A 14,766-nucleotide genomic window follows, 5' to 3' on the forward strand; every position below is an offset into this window, starting at 1 on the left:
GTGTTTTTCATGGAGGAGGCCTGCACTCCTTGTTTTGCAAGGCAATATCACTGCACAGGCCTACATTGATGTTTTAAGCACCTTCTTGCTTCCCACAGTTGAAGAGCAATTTGGGGATGGCGAATGCATCTTTCAACATGATCGAGCACCTGTTCATAATGTACGGCCTGTGTCGGAGTGGTTACATGACAATGACAGCCCTGTGATGGTCTCGCCTGCACAGAGTCCTGACCTGAATTCTATAGAACTCTTTTGCGTTGTCTTGGAATGCCGACTTCGTGCCACGCCTCACTGACCACCGACATCAATACGAATTCCAGCATTACCGATGGAGGGCATCACAAACTTTTAAGTCATTTTCAGCCAGGTGTCCGGATACTTTTGATCACATAGTGTATACAACGAGTTCTCACTGTGAACAAGTTTTCTGTCGAATAATGTACCCTGTACAAAATTCTATGAAGATATTTTTTATTTAATGGCTAGTATGAAAGGACTGCATCAAAGATTTCATTAAGTCAAGACACATGGCACCTACAGCATTCTGGATCCTGCGAATGAGATGTCTGAGATGAATTTTACACCACTAATGTTTATGGAATCAAGTGTTGATTCTCACTGAAGAGTTGCTCAATCTCTAAAAGAATCAGCACATGTTTACACAACACATGTTCCATAATTTTGTAACAAAATGATGTAAGAGATCTATAATACTTTACATCTCTTAAAAAATTGCATCAAAAACTGGAACCTTTTTTCCATCCACATAGGATATTTGACAGTACACAAACCTACAATAAACTGCTGCTTGAAAATTAGTCTCTTTCTTTTTTTGCACAACTGATTTAGTATTTAATCAATCGAGTAAATCACTGGAGTTTCCTCTCTCAAGAGATACTGATATTGCAATCATCTACCTCTGTATCTATCATTTTTGTAATAATGGGAAAGTGCAACAGTTGTGCAATCTTCTTCAATGAAGCGACTTTAGAATACAGACTTTGTCTTTTGTCAAACTCATTATCACCTTCATTACCATACCATTGCGATCAGCAAATGAGTTGAAGGATGAGTTTATTACATGACAATAAGTAAACCAAAACATCCCCACTTTTTTCCCTTGCAATTTAGCAGATAGTATTTTGCAAAACATCTACACATCTTGTGTAGCTCTTCCATGCTAATTTTGGCTTCATTTAAAATTTGTTTGTATGCAGAGCTTCAGCTGTAACTGGGCATTGCAGTAGAGGTTGAAGATATCACTATTCAGTTGTAACTTTTTTTATTTGTTTTTTATTATTTTTCAATTCTTAAAGCACGACCTATTTTGGACTCTTAAATGCCCATCATCAGGTGTGATAACTTAGTATTGTGACCTTGAGTGTCGTGATTGATGAGTACAGGATGCAGTGTACCACCAGCGAGTGCAGAGCCTGGAAGGAAACAGAACCTTACAACTGAAGCAGTATCTTTAACCTCTGCTTTTGCAGTAATTTTGTAACTTTGTTATTAGACCCTGGTGGGGACTTTCTAATATGATACATATTGCTCTAAGGCAAATAATGAAACACTTTCACATCTGAATGGCATTGTTAAATTTGGTTTCACAGCATAAACAAAAAGAAAACTTCATATAGACAGTATTACAGCAGAGAAGAAAATTAATTATAATAAGATCAAAGAGATGGATTATCTGTATGCTTACTACAGGCATGATCATTCAATTTGTGCTTAAAAGATTTTGATGACCACAACATTTGTTGGACTGGGCTGACTACACATGGTATTTCCCTCCTGTTCTTGTGTGAATCACCACAAATTTTGGAGACAAAGCCATTTACAATTGCCTGTCGTGTGATTCACAAAAAATCTTTTGCATCAATGTATACAGCCCTTCTCAGTTACTTGTGGGATTACAGTGGAAAACATACTGCTGATACTGATTTCATTCATTTGACCACACAACTAAGTCCACTTGACGACATCAGGGTGCATCTTTTTTCTTTCTATCATCTTGTCTACCGCAACAGGAGTGTGACAGTACCATTTATGTGAATTTATCGATGCAGTGAATATAAGTTACCGCAACAGGAGCGTGACAGTACCATTTATGTGAATTTATCGATGAAGTGAATATAAGGTACTTAGTAATTTTACAAAGCATCAATGAGAGAGAAGAGCGGTGGAGGAAGAGTAAATGAAGGACAACAAAAGAGGAGGGGAGGAATATTCAGATTATATAACCTGTCGATGACGAGGGCATCAGAGATCGAACACATGAAGGGACCACTGAAGGAATGAGAATGAATTTGGCAGCATTATTTTCAAATTTAGTGATCTAGGAAACCCAAAATCTGAATGGTGAGATGAAAATTTTAATCCTAAATACAGTAGGACTAGGATGGTAAAAAGGAGGAGGAATGTGTGTGTGTGTGTGTGTGTGTGTGTGTGTGTGTGTGTGTGTGTGTGTGTGTGTGTGAGTGAGTGAGTGAGAGAGAGAGAGAGAGAGAGAGAGAGAGAATGCGCACATAGCTCAAATAATTTAACTAAATCTATACAAACAATGTATACACTAAAATAAAACCAGAAACTATACTTACGAAGAGACGCCCCAGATCCTACTTTATGTCGAGCTAAAGCAGCATACTGTGCTCTTGCCTTGGCACGTTGGGCTGCCTGCAGATCAATAGCACTATTAGACCGGAGTGCTGATGGGCCAGGAGCTGAACCTCGACGTGGTGATCCATCTGCATAAACCAAGATAAATTTGTAACATTTAATACGTTACGGATGAGAGACATTGTTTTGAATGCCATGCTGACTGCTACTTAACAGTGACTACATCAAAAAGACATTCTTTCAATAGTGACATTTCCTAGAGTACATGTATATTGAAACTTAAAGCTTTTCGAGATAAATGGAATGTTTCCTGGTTACCATCTGCAAGTATCACATTTAGTGAATCACTGCCAGTTATATACATGCAAGTTAATCATCAGAGAGAACAATCAAATACTTAAAAAATGTAGCTTCATCAGACTGTGTATACTGTTTGGTTAGGGCATTTATTTGTATGTAACACGTTGGTTTTAGCAACTTAAATGTATTTGATTTGTGCTGTGATGTCTCAAAGATTTTCAGTAATTTCTTTCCACAGCATATCTCTCCTTACACTATAGTTGATAGTTGCGTCTTTGCTGTGTGAACAAAACAAATATCTGTGCCTATAATGCTCAGCAATAAAGATTTGCAAAACATACTATATATAGAATATATGTAATTGCCAATGCCCCCCCCCCCCCACACACACACACACACAGACAGAGAGAGTCAGTCCTGGTGCTGTGGCCTGACTCAGGTGAGACGTTCACACGAAGTGGAACAAAAAGGACAAGAGGTTTGAAAAACGGGGCAGGTAACAGCTAGGAAAGAATGGCAGCAATGGAACAAGATAGGAATGTGCCACCAGCGAATTCACCCTGAAGCAGAAAGGGGAAGTCCATATGGTACACATGATGAAATAGGAGAAGTTGGTTAAGGGGTAATGGGTGAGAGCCTAGAACAGAGAAAGATGGAAACGACAGAGAGAAATAAGTGGGAGCAGATTATGAGATAGAAGACTCTGACTAAATTCAAGTGTTGGAGAGAGACTGAGGAGGGTTTGGGAGGGAAACCCAAGAGACAGAGTTGACGTGGTTATGAGGAATGTGTTATCTGATATTGAGACCTGAACTTTTTTGTGATCAAATATTATGTTCATCTACATATACATCTACATGGATACTCTGCAAATCACATTTAAGTGCCTGGCAGAGGGTTCATCGAACCACCTTCACAATTCTCTATTATTCCAATCTCATATAGCGTGCAGAAAGAATCTTTCATACAAGTTCTGATTTCCCTTATTTTATCGTGGTGATCGTGCCTCCTTATGTAGGTCGGTGTCAACAAAATATTTTCGCATTCGGAGGAGAAAGTTGGTGATTGGAATTTCGTGAGAAGATTCCGTCGCAAAGAAAAACGCCTTTCTTTTAATGATTCCCAGGCCAAATCCTGTATCATTTCTGTGACACTCTCTCCCATATTTTGTGATAATACAAAATGTGTACTCCATCAGTCCTATCTGGTAAGGATCCCACACCGTGCAGCAGTATTCTAAAAGAGGACGGACAAGTGTAGTGTAGGCAGTTTCCTTAGTAGGTCTGTTACATTTTCTAAGTGTCCTGCCAATAAAACGCAGTCTTTAGTTAGCCTTCCCCACAACATTTTCTGTGTGTTCCTTCCAATTTAAGTTGTTTGTAATTGTAATATCTAGATATTTAGTTGAATTTACGGCTTTTAGATTAGCCTGATTTATCATGTAACCGAAGTTTAAAGAGTTCCATTTAGCACTCTAGGGACACTTCCCACCCACATAATTCAGACAAGCTGGTAGTGGGCTGAGTGGAGTGACACAGATGGTGCAGGATATGAAGCAGCCATGAAGCCAAATGTGTTTTGCTCAATATCATGCTGGCCACAATTTTGCAGTGTCATCCATTCAAGTGGGCAGCTGATGGGTTGTCAGTCCGTCATAAAAGACTCTGCAGGCATGTGATGCAGTCCAGAAATAAAGCAGAGAAGACTGGTGTATCATTCTAGTGATAAAACAGGTTGTAAATGGGGAAATCCACTGGCATAGGCAACCTTGACAAAGGGCTGAATGTTATGGCATGGCACTGGGACCAAGCATCTCGAAAACAGTGAAGCTGATTAGCAGTTTGTGTGCTACTGTTATGACCATCACTGGAAACTGGTTGGAGGATGGGGAACCTATGAGAAGACAACAAAGTATTAGGGCTGGATGGGCATACCTCATCACAAAATGTGGAGGTCGGAGGCTTGGCCAGTCTGTAAGGCAGAATAGTTCGTGTTCTGTGGAAGATCTGATTGCAGACAATAATACTGGTGCTGGTACAACTGTTTTGGAACACACTGTTCAACACACACTTCTGAACATGGAACTTCACAGCAGAAAACCCCTACTCCTTCCCATGTTGCCCCAACAACATCGTCAACAATAATTACATTGGACACAAAATCATTGAGATAGGACTGAGGATCAATGGAAGCACGTCACCTGACTGCCTTAATCATGTTTCTTGTTCCACAACGACTATATTGAGAGTCCACATACATCATCATCCTGTCCAATAGCTGATCAACAGATGCACTGTGTTCAGGACCCAGGCCCATGGGGCAGTACAGTGATATGGGGGACATTCACCTGGGCTTCTATGGGACCTGTGGTAGTAATCGAAGGGACTATGAACACTGGACTACATGGACACTTGCATCTCTCCATGCTTGATGGATCCCCTGATGGTGTCGGAAGTTCCATGCAGCTTTTCACGGATGATGCTGTAGTATACAGAGAAGTTGCAGCATTAGAAAATTGCAGCGAAATGCAGGAAGATCTGTAGCCGATAGGCACTTGGTGCAGGGAGTGGCAACTGACCCTTAACATAGACAAATGTAATGTATTGCGAATACATAGAAAGAAGGGTCCTTTATTGTATGATTATATGATAGCGAAACAAACACCAGTAGCAGTTACTTCTGTAAAATATCTGGGAGTATGCGTACGGAACGATTTGAAGTGGAATGATCATATAAAATTAATTGTTGGTAAGGGGGGTGCCAGGTTGAGAATCATTGGGAGAGTCCTTAGAAAATGCAGTCCATCAACAAAGCAGGTGGCTTACAAAACACTCGTTCGACCTATACTCGACTATTGCTCATCAGTGTGGGATCCGTATCAAGTCGGATTGACAGAGGAGATAGAGAAGATCCAAAGAAGAGCGGTGCGGTTCGTCACAGGGTTATTTGGCAATCGTGATAGCATTATGGAGATGTTTAGCAAACTCCAGTGGCAGACTCTGCAAGAGAGGCGCTCTGCATCGCGGTGTAGCTTGCTGTCCAGGTTTCGAGAGGGTGCGTTTCTGGATGAGGTATCGAATATATTGCTTCCCCTTACTTATACCTCCCGAGGAGATCACGAATGTAAAATTAGATAGATTCGAGCACGCACAGAGGCTTTCCGGCAGTCGTTCTTCCCGCGAACCATACGCGACTGGAACAGGAAAGGTAGGTAATGACAGTGCCACGTAAAGTGCCCTTTGCCACACACCGTTGGGTGGCTTGCAGAGTATAAATGTAGATGTAGATGTAGATGGTGCTGGCATCAGCAGGATAACGGTCCATGTCACAATGCCAGAAACATGATACAGTGGTTTGAGGAGCACAATAGGGCTCCCATGTAGATGTCGTGGCCACTAAATTGCTTGATCCAAATCCGACGGAACACATCTGTGATGTTATCAGGAATCAGCACTACACTTCCAAATAGCCAGCCTGTAATTATGGATATTGCATGTGTTATTTGGTGCCCCACACCTCTGGAAACCTACTGATGACTTCTCACATTCATGCCATGAGGAATTGCTGCTATGTTGTGTTTTACAGGTGGACCAAGAAGCTATTAAGCAAGTGGCCCTACTGCCTTGGTTCATTTGCGTAAATGGCATAACTGCTTTGAGCAGTTGCCCTGTCTCTGATGGGGTAAGTTATGCTCATGATAGGCCTGGGATAAAATATACTGGATGGGTGTATGGAACATATTCTGCACCTGAGCCTTTCACAGGTATATAACCCAAGTAGTGTGAGTGTGCATGTGCATGTTAAGGTAACAGTCCACTGAGACAAAAGGGCAGCTCGTTTTGTATTATCACATAATATGGGAGAGAGTGTGGCAGATATGATACGCGAGTTGGGATGGAAGTCATTAAAGCAAAGACGTTTTTCGTTGCGGCGAGATCTATTTGCGAAATTTCAGTCACCAACTTTCTCTTCCGAATGCAAAAATATTTTGTTGAGACCAACCTACATAGGTAGGAATGATCATCAAAATAAAATAAGAGAAATCAGAGCTCGAACAGAAAGGTTTAGGAGTTTGTTTTTCCCGCGCGCTGTTCGGGAGTGGAATGGTATAGAGATAGTATGATTGTGGTTCGATGAACCCTCTGCCAAGCACTTAAATGTGAATTGCAGAGTAATCATGTAGATGAAGTAGGAAACACATTGAAGCACTGCTACAAGGCAACTCTCTCACTCGGTTGATATCCTAAGAGGATTTCATCAATCAATTTCACCAAGTAAAGTTCCAATATTCCATACTGAATGTGGCCTCTATCATTAAAACAAAAACTGAGTGAATGTACATTCTATCCCAGCTTTGTGTGCAGATTTGCCATATTAGCTAGCAGCTGAATGATGTTACATGGCAACATGGGTACCTGAAATGTAGACATTTGTAACAATACATAGGATTAAGGATTAATGGCTTTACTTACAGCAACAAAAGACTACGTCACCTCCGGTAAAGCCCTGAATATCTGACTAAGACTAATATATATGTATATGAGGTACCGCGGTACCCCAGAGGCTGCTACCTAATGGAGATTTGTTTTGCCTCAAGAGTCACCCATGACATTAACATGTAGCACATGTTGAGTAACTTATTTTAAAATATATTTTAAACATATAAAAATATTTTAAAACAGAGTTCGATGATCTCAGTAGTTAAACTCACATTCTGTGAGAAATGACATTTTACTATCATGACACATCATGGCTCCTTATGACGTCTACAGCTTATAGTTTTAGTCCCAGTCCCAGTCTGGAACACCCAGATTCACCAAATCAACACTCAGTAAAGACTGGCTGAGTTCCCTTAGGCACTTATCATTTGGCACAGCAATGAGGACTTGTAGATTATTGAATATTGTGGACACAGTGAGCCTTCACCTCGTAAATGATATGATACCTGCTATAACCACGTACATGATATTTGGATACACAATGCAGCACCAGCTGCTGGTGCACTACACTTTGAATATTCCGCCAACAGAACAGCATCTGCGTGGACCAGCCACCAGAGGCCGCTGCAGTGGCCATATGACTTGTGCATATGACACGGCGTGTCACGCCATCTACTGGAGCCCTCCTCTTTATATGCATGGAGCAGCAGACACTTGCTCTCCCACTGTGTTCTTACGTATCATTTGCAAGTGATTATATCAGTACTTGGATTGTTTCTATGTTTGTATTTATGTTCTCAACTGTTGTTCACTTGTATGCGGAAGAAGAATTAACTAGGGTTCATTTTGGCTGTACTGTTGTTTGTTTCAACAATACAATACCTGTTATATTAGTTAAACGAAAACTATTCACTAATTAAAGTCACTGTCTTGAAATTAAGTATCTGTTGTACTCCCCCTCCCCAACAAAAACAAAAAAACCCCACTTGAGAGAGCTAAAACAACACAAAATAATGATGATATAAGAAAATGAATGAAGCACTAAAAACATATGCTCACAGAACAATAATTCATGAGTGTACAGATTTTCAGTTATGCACAACAGAAATAAAGCAGCAGTCACATTAGGTACATTTTGAAAGGGAGAAAGATGGAAGATATGGGTTAAGCCCATAGGTGATGAAACTGCTGGAGACTGCCCTTGAGCTATGCATGGGAAAGAGTATGTCATGAAATTGGCTATGGTGTCTTCAAAGGTACCATCACGGTTTTCACTTGCATGATTTAGGAAAGCCACTGAAAATCTTATTATCTTATTTCTAACCAACAAGACAAGAGATTTGAAGCCCACTCCTCCTAAACGGAGTACAATGCCTTGACCGCTCTGCAACCTCGGTGATGATTTTGGAACAAAAGAAATTTACAGTCAGACCTTTTACCACAACAATGAGACTCCAACAAGGAAAAATACAATATCAGAATGCACAGTACTGGAAACATACAGCTATCATTGTATGTTCAGCTACAATAAACACTGTAAAACTTAAGGGTCACAAAGGTACACCAGTAAATACTAAAGAATGAAGAGAATGTAGTAAGCCACTGAGATCTCAAAAGACCTTATATAACTAAGTGAGGTGAAAATTGAAAGGTGGCTCACACTTTAGAACACTAAGAACTATCCCGAAAAGTCTTGATAATCCTGTGCATATTTGTTGTCTACTTTCCTCAAGGGGTTTGCATTTCAGCTTTACTCACTCACTGTTTACAAACTTTACCAGAGATAAGTTTTTTTTATTTTTTTAAAGGACCTTATGGTGTGCAAGGATTATTATAGTGTTACACACTGGAGAGCCAAAGAAACTGGTATACCTGCCTAATACCAGGTACTGCCTCCATGAGCACGCAGAATTGCTGCAAGATTACGTGCCATGGACTCAACTAATGTCTGAAGTAGTGCTGGAGGGAACTGACACCATGAACCCTGCAGAGCTGTCAATAATTCTATTAAGAGTACGAAGGTGTGGAGAGCAGCACGTTGCAACGCATCCCAGATATGCTCAATAATGTTCATGTCTGCGGAGTTTGTTGGCCAGCACAAGTGTTACAACTCAGAAGAATGATCCTGGAGCCACTCTGTAGCAGTTCTGGACGTGTTGGGTATTGCACTGTCCTGCTAGAATTGCCTACATCAAACGGAATGCACAATGGACATGAATGGATGCAGACAAGATGCTTACGTACATGTCACCTGTCAGAGTCATATCTAGACATATCAGGGCCCCATATCACTCCAACTGCACATGCCCCACATCATTACAGAGCCTCCACCAGCTTGAACAGTCCCCTTGCTGACATGCAGGGACCATGGATTCATGATTATGTCTCCAAACCTGCACATGTCCCATCAGTTCGATACAACCTGAAATGAGACTTGTCAAACCAGGCAACATGTTTCCAATCATCAACAGTCCAATGTCGGTGTTGATGGGCCCATGTGAGGCGTAAGCCTTTGTGTCATGCAGTCATCAAGGGTACACAAGTGGGCCTTCGGTTCCGATGATGTCTTATTGAATAGTTTGCATGCTGACACTTGTTGATGGCCCAGTATTGAAGCCTGAAGCAATTTGCAGAAGGGTTGCACTTCTGTCACTTTGAATGATTGTCTTCAGTAATCATTGGTCCCGTTCTTGTGGGATCTTTTTCTGGTCACAGCGATGTTGCAGATTTGATGTTTTACTGGATTCCAGCTATTAATGGTACACTAGTGAAATGGTTGTACAGGAAAATCCCCACTTCATAACCACCTCTGAGATGATGTGTCCCATCACTCGTGTGCCAACTATAATATGAAAGTAACTAAATAACTCACTTAAATCTTGATAACCTGCCATTGTAGCAGCAGTAACCAATCTAGCAACTGTGCCAGACATTTGTTGTCTTATATAGTCAGTGTCGTATTCTGCCTGTTTATCTATCTCTGTATTTGAATGAGTATGCCTATACCAGTTTCTTTAGCACTTCATTGTATATCACTGGATATTGTACAGAGTGATAAAGAAGCCCACTTACTTTTGAAATTGCACTATTCATGAAATAATGTAGTTAGAGAGAGGGCAAACTGAAATGATATGCGGTTTTACTGAAACAAAACACTAGTGCAGCAACTGGCCAAAAGATGGCGCTGGACAGCAATACATCAGTAACATCGCATGACAATCATGTATAAAATGAGCTGTAGTGAGAGAGAAAGCCAGATGCACCAGCAATCACGGCATGTTGGTTTTATCAGGAATAACACTATTTGCAAAACTTTGCTATCAGAATGGAGAATCCGCTACTGCATCTTTACGATCCTACAGTTAAAGGTCGTCTGACAAGTGTCGCTGTGAAGAAAATGATCACAAAGTTCATAGCCAAACGCTATTTAGATGATCGGTCCGGTAGTGAATGATCAGACTCCAATTGCTACTTCTGCTCAGGTAGTTCAGGAAGAAATGGAGGTATCAGCAGGTTCATCTCTGCATGGTGAAGTCAGCGCTCATGAAGTTGCATGTCGCACTGGCATTCCACGCACTATTGATTAGAGTGTACAAAGGTGTAGCCTCCAATGCTATCCGTACAAAATCCCCAATTGTCAAGAAATATTAGCCACCGATTTTGTCACACGGAGGGCATTTGTGGTGTGGGCACTTCAAAGAATGGGGGATGATGACAACTGTTTGTCTAATGTGTTGTGGAGTGACAAGTCCACTTTACACTTTAAGGGTGTGTCAACACCAACAACTCCAAAATTTTGTTTACCAAAAATCCTAGAACTGTCATGGAAATCCAACTGCATGTCGAGAAAGTCATGGTGTGGCTTGGATGTGCCACATTAATTGTGACTGGACCCTTTTACTGTGAGGAAATGTGAGCTGCTGTTTTCAGTGTCAGCATGACGGATTCAAGGTATGCCAATATGTTACAGAATTGCATCATCCTTAGCCTGGCTAATAAACACCTGCTAGAAGGTATGACTTTTATGCAGGTTGGCACTTCACCCCATATTGCTACATGTATAAAAGATTTCTTGTTCACATTGTTTGGCGAGGATCGCGTGCTGAGCTGCCACTTCAGTCATGCTTGGCCTCCCAGGACACCAGACCTCAATCCATTTGATTATTGGTTGTGGGGTTACCTGAAGTTGCAAGTCTACTGCAATCATCTAATCTCATTAGTTGTGCTAAAAGAGAACATCTGACGGCAATTTCTCACCAAACATACTGAGATATACAGCACTGTTCACGACACTGTCCCTGGACTGCAGGTATTGTTGATGAATGATAGCCGACATGTCAAGCATTTGTTAACATTGTCTTTGCTGAAAATAAATTGTTACGCTACTTATTGCTTTGTATCATATGAAGTGCCATCTGTTGGTCATTTTGTGCACCTTTTTTTGCTTTCAGTAGAACTCCATGTCATTTCAAGAATATATGTCAATTTTTACCTCACTACTCACATTAGTCCATGGAATGATGAATTATCGAATGTTAATAGATTTTTGGGTCACCCTGTATAAAGGCATTTAATAAGTGAACATGTGCTGAGTTTATTTTACAAATATGTCATGCATACAATTTAAAAAAAAATACTACTTCATTTGAATTATAATTTTATTGCATAAACCTAATCGGGTTTTCATTTGAACCGTTTTGAAAATAGGCGTGTCTCACTGAAGTTCCTTATTACTTTTGGATGTTCACTGTCAATTTTTTGATTCTGAATTACATCCAGCTGTAGTTTTTGTGTTCTGTAGCTTTCTAGCGTCTCCGGGATATTTAGTGTATGAAAAATGGTCAGCACTTTATTCATGTCTGGTATTTGGCAACATTCCACACAGATGGGTTGTGACAACTGGCTTAACTAATTCTTTAGTTGAAGGGCTGCCATGTGTTCACAAAATCTATTGTCAAAGGCTTTCCCTGTCTTTTTAATATAGAAGGTTCTACAACTACATTATATTTTATATTCTCCATGTTTCCAAAATTTATCTCGTCTGTTTACTATATGTGGAAATGCTATTCCTTGCTTTTCTTGGTGTTGATTTTATGTTTCTCCAGGATTTCTGACTTCCAGTATAAGACAGTACCAATGAATGGTGTGTTATGGGGTGAGTGTTTTTTTATGTTCTTTAGCTTTGTCACACACTTTGTTACCGGCTATGTTCTAATCATTCTGTTACGGTTTCAACTTTGTAACCATTTTTCAGCACTAAATTGCCAACTACTTTGCAATACAGATTTTGTTACAACTGCATCTTCTGACAGGCAGTGTTAGTCCCTATGGAACATACTCTTAAAACGAAAGCAAAGCCGCCGTAAAGAGCCATAAATAAAAACTTGAAGTTTAGTGATTGGTTACATTGTATTTGTTATTTTTACTGCAATTATACTCTTACACAATGATGCAGCATATCAGAGCCCAACGTCATCTGGTAAACAGTAGAGCAACATTAATTAGCATTCATCACTCTTAATGTCATCATTGTATGAAAACGTCTATTTGTGTGTGTGAAAGGAAGGAAAAATAATTACTTAAGCTGTTACACAACTTAACTCCCTCAAATGACAATCATATTTGCAGTACACACCAAGTAAGGAAGATTTCGGAAGACTACTTGATTCCGAGAATTATCATTCAGATACAACTGCTAAATTTACAGCTTGTCTGGCATACATATCTGGTAATACATATCATAATATTAATGACCAACAGAAAATGAAATGATTAAAATGCTGGAAAGTGGATCATCACTCATTTGATAAATGAAGCTGCAATAGGAGTGCAAAGTGTAATTATCCATACTTCGATTTCTTTAAACGGGAGTAGGCTATTTACCCAATGAATGAACTACACAGGACTAATTCAGTATCAACGTTATGTATGTGACAGCCAGTGTGAACAGTCTCATTAGGAAAGCATAATCATGTGGATCTCGAATACTCAATGATATTTCAAGAATGCAGCTGACTGATGTTTTCTACCACGTACCATATCACATCTGAGTACTTATCAGACACTGTCAGATGAAATGCTGCTAGTTCACACAGAGATGTCTGAAAGGAGTCCACACGAAATACATGTACCATGTGTGGTAGAAAACAACTGGCTGCACTTATAAAACATAACTGGGAGCTGTAATGATTATATAAGCATGAGACAGCAACTAGAGATAGTCCATTAGAGATAGTCCAGAGACAGGATTTAATGGGGTTTGGGAATACCAGTGCTTATAAAATGAACAATAGTTAACAATAATCAAACCTAAAATACACAAAATAAAGAAATACACACCAAAAATAAGGTTCGATAATGAAACTGAGATAAGATGGAATAATTGTTTTAATCCAACAACAAAGAAATGAACAGAATATACAGATAAATACTTAAAATCGAAGGGTGACAATCAACAACAAAGGTCTCTAAATTGATAGGAAATAGCGCATGCCATTATCTTCAAAGGTAACAAAGATTACAGGTATGATACAAGTGCCAAGAGATTATTCATATCTCATATGCACATGAAGTGGCGCAAAAATTCTACAGCTTGGTGACATGCCATGAATGAGATACCTATTATCATTCTGTATAACACAGTATTGGCATACAACAACAAGGAGATAAAAGGGTGGCCACTGTCTCTCCTCATCCTCACAATAGATGGGTTCATCACATTCTGATGATCTTTCTAAACTATGATTGCCTTCCACCCCCAATCCCTTGAGGTAGGTAGGTAGGTAGGTAGGTTGTGTGTGTGTGTGTGTGTGTGTGTGTGTGTGTGTGTGTGTGTGTGTGTGTGTGTGTGTGTGTAGAGGGGAGGGGGGAGGGGGAATAGAGAGATTAAATGGTGCTGTCATATACAGTCCCACATAAAGTAATAATTGGATACAAAATTTTCCAATTCTTATGCAGAATTTCAAACCTGCAAGAAGATATGGATAGCAAATTTCTAACAAGACACATGCACCTGACATCCATCATCAAGCAGACGACATGATGAAGTTCAGACGTCTTCCATTCTCAACATACATAATACTTTCTCATTTGGTAACAAAAGAGTAAAAGTCAACTGGGGTACAGCCTAAACCAGGATTACCATGATTGTAGTTCCAGTTTCAAAATGCTGTAGAAAGAAAACCACTGCTCAGAATGACATCAAATTTGAACAGCATATTAAAATGCCATTAGAAAAAAAAGAATTAGTTTGTTTCTCAGTCTGTGTCTGAGACTCCCATCACTGTCTCCATGAAGGATTGCACACTCCTGGAAAAGCTCCATCACAAGAATGGTGACTGCACCAGTAGCCCCGCAGAAAATCCGGACACTTGAAAGTATGAAAAACTGAGATCTGATGGAAAAATTG

General features: G+C 40.0%; 1 protein-coding gene across 1 annotated transcript in view; it reads right to left on the reverse strand.

Moving 5' to 3' along the window:
• LOC126471163 (uncharacterized) overlaps positions 1-14,766 on the reverse strand; it is a 253,999-nt gene that overhangs the window by 123,370 nt on the left and 115,863 nt on the right. The window contains 1 exon segment of the mRNA XM_050099266.1: positions 2,601-2,747. Within this exon segment, the coding sequence (XP_049955223.1) occupies positions 2,601-2,747 (147 nt within the window).

Source organism: Schistocerca serialis, chromosome 3 (assembly GCF_023864345.2).
Source record: "Schistocerca serialis cubense isolate TAMUIC-IGC-003099 chromosome 3, iqSchSeri2.2, whole genome shotgun sequence".
NCBI classification, from domain to species: domain Eukaryota; kingdom Metazoa; phylum Arthropoda; class Insecta; order Orthoptera; family Acrididae; genus Schistocerca; species Schistocerca serialis.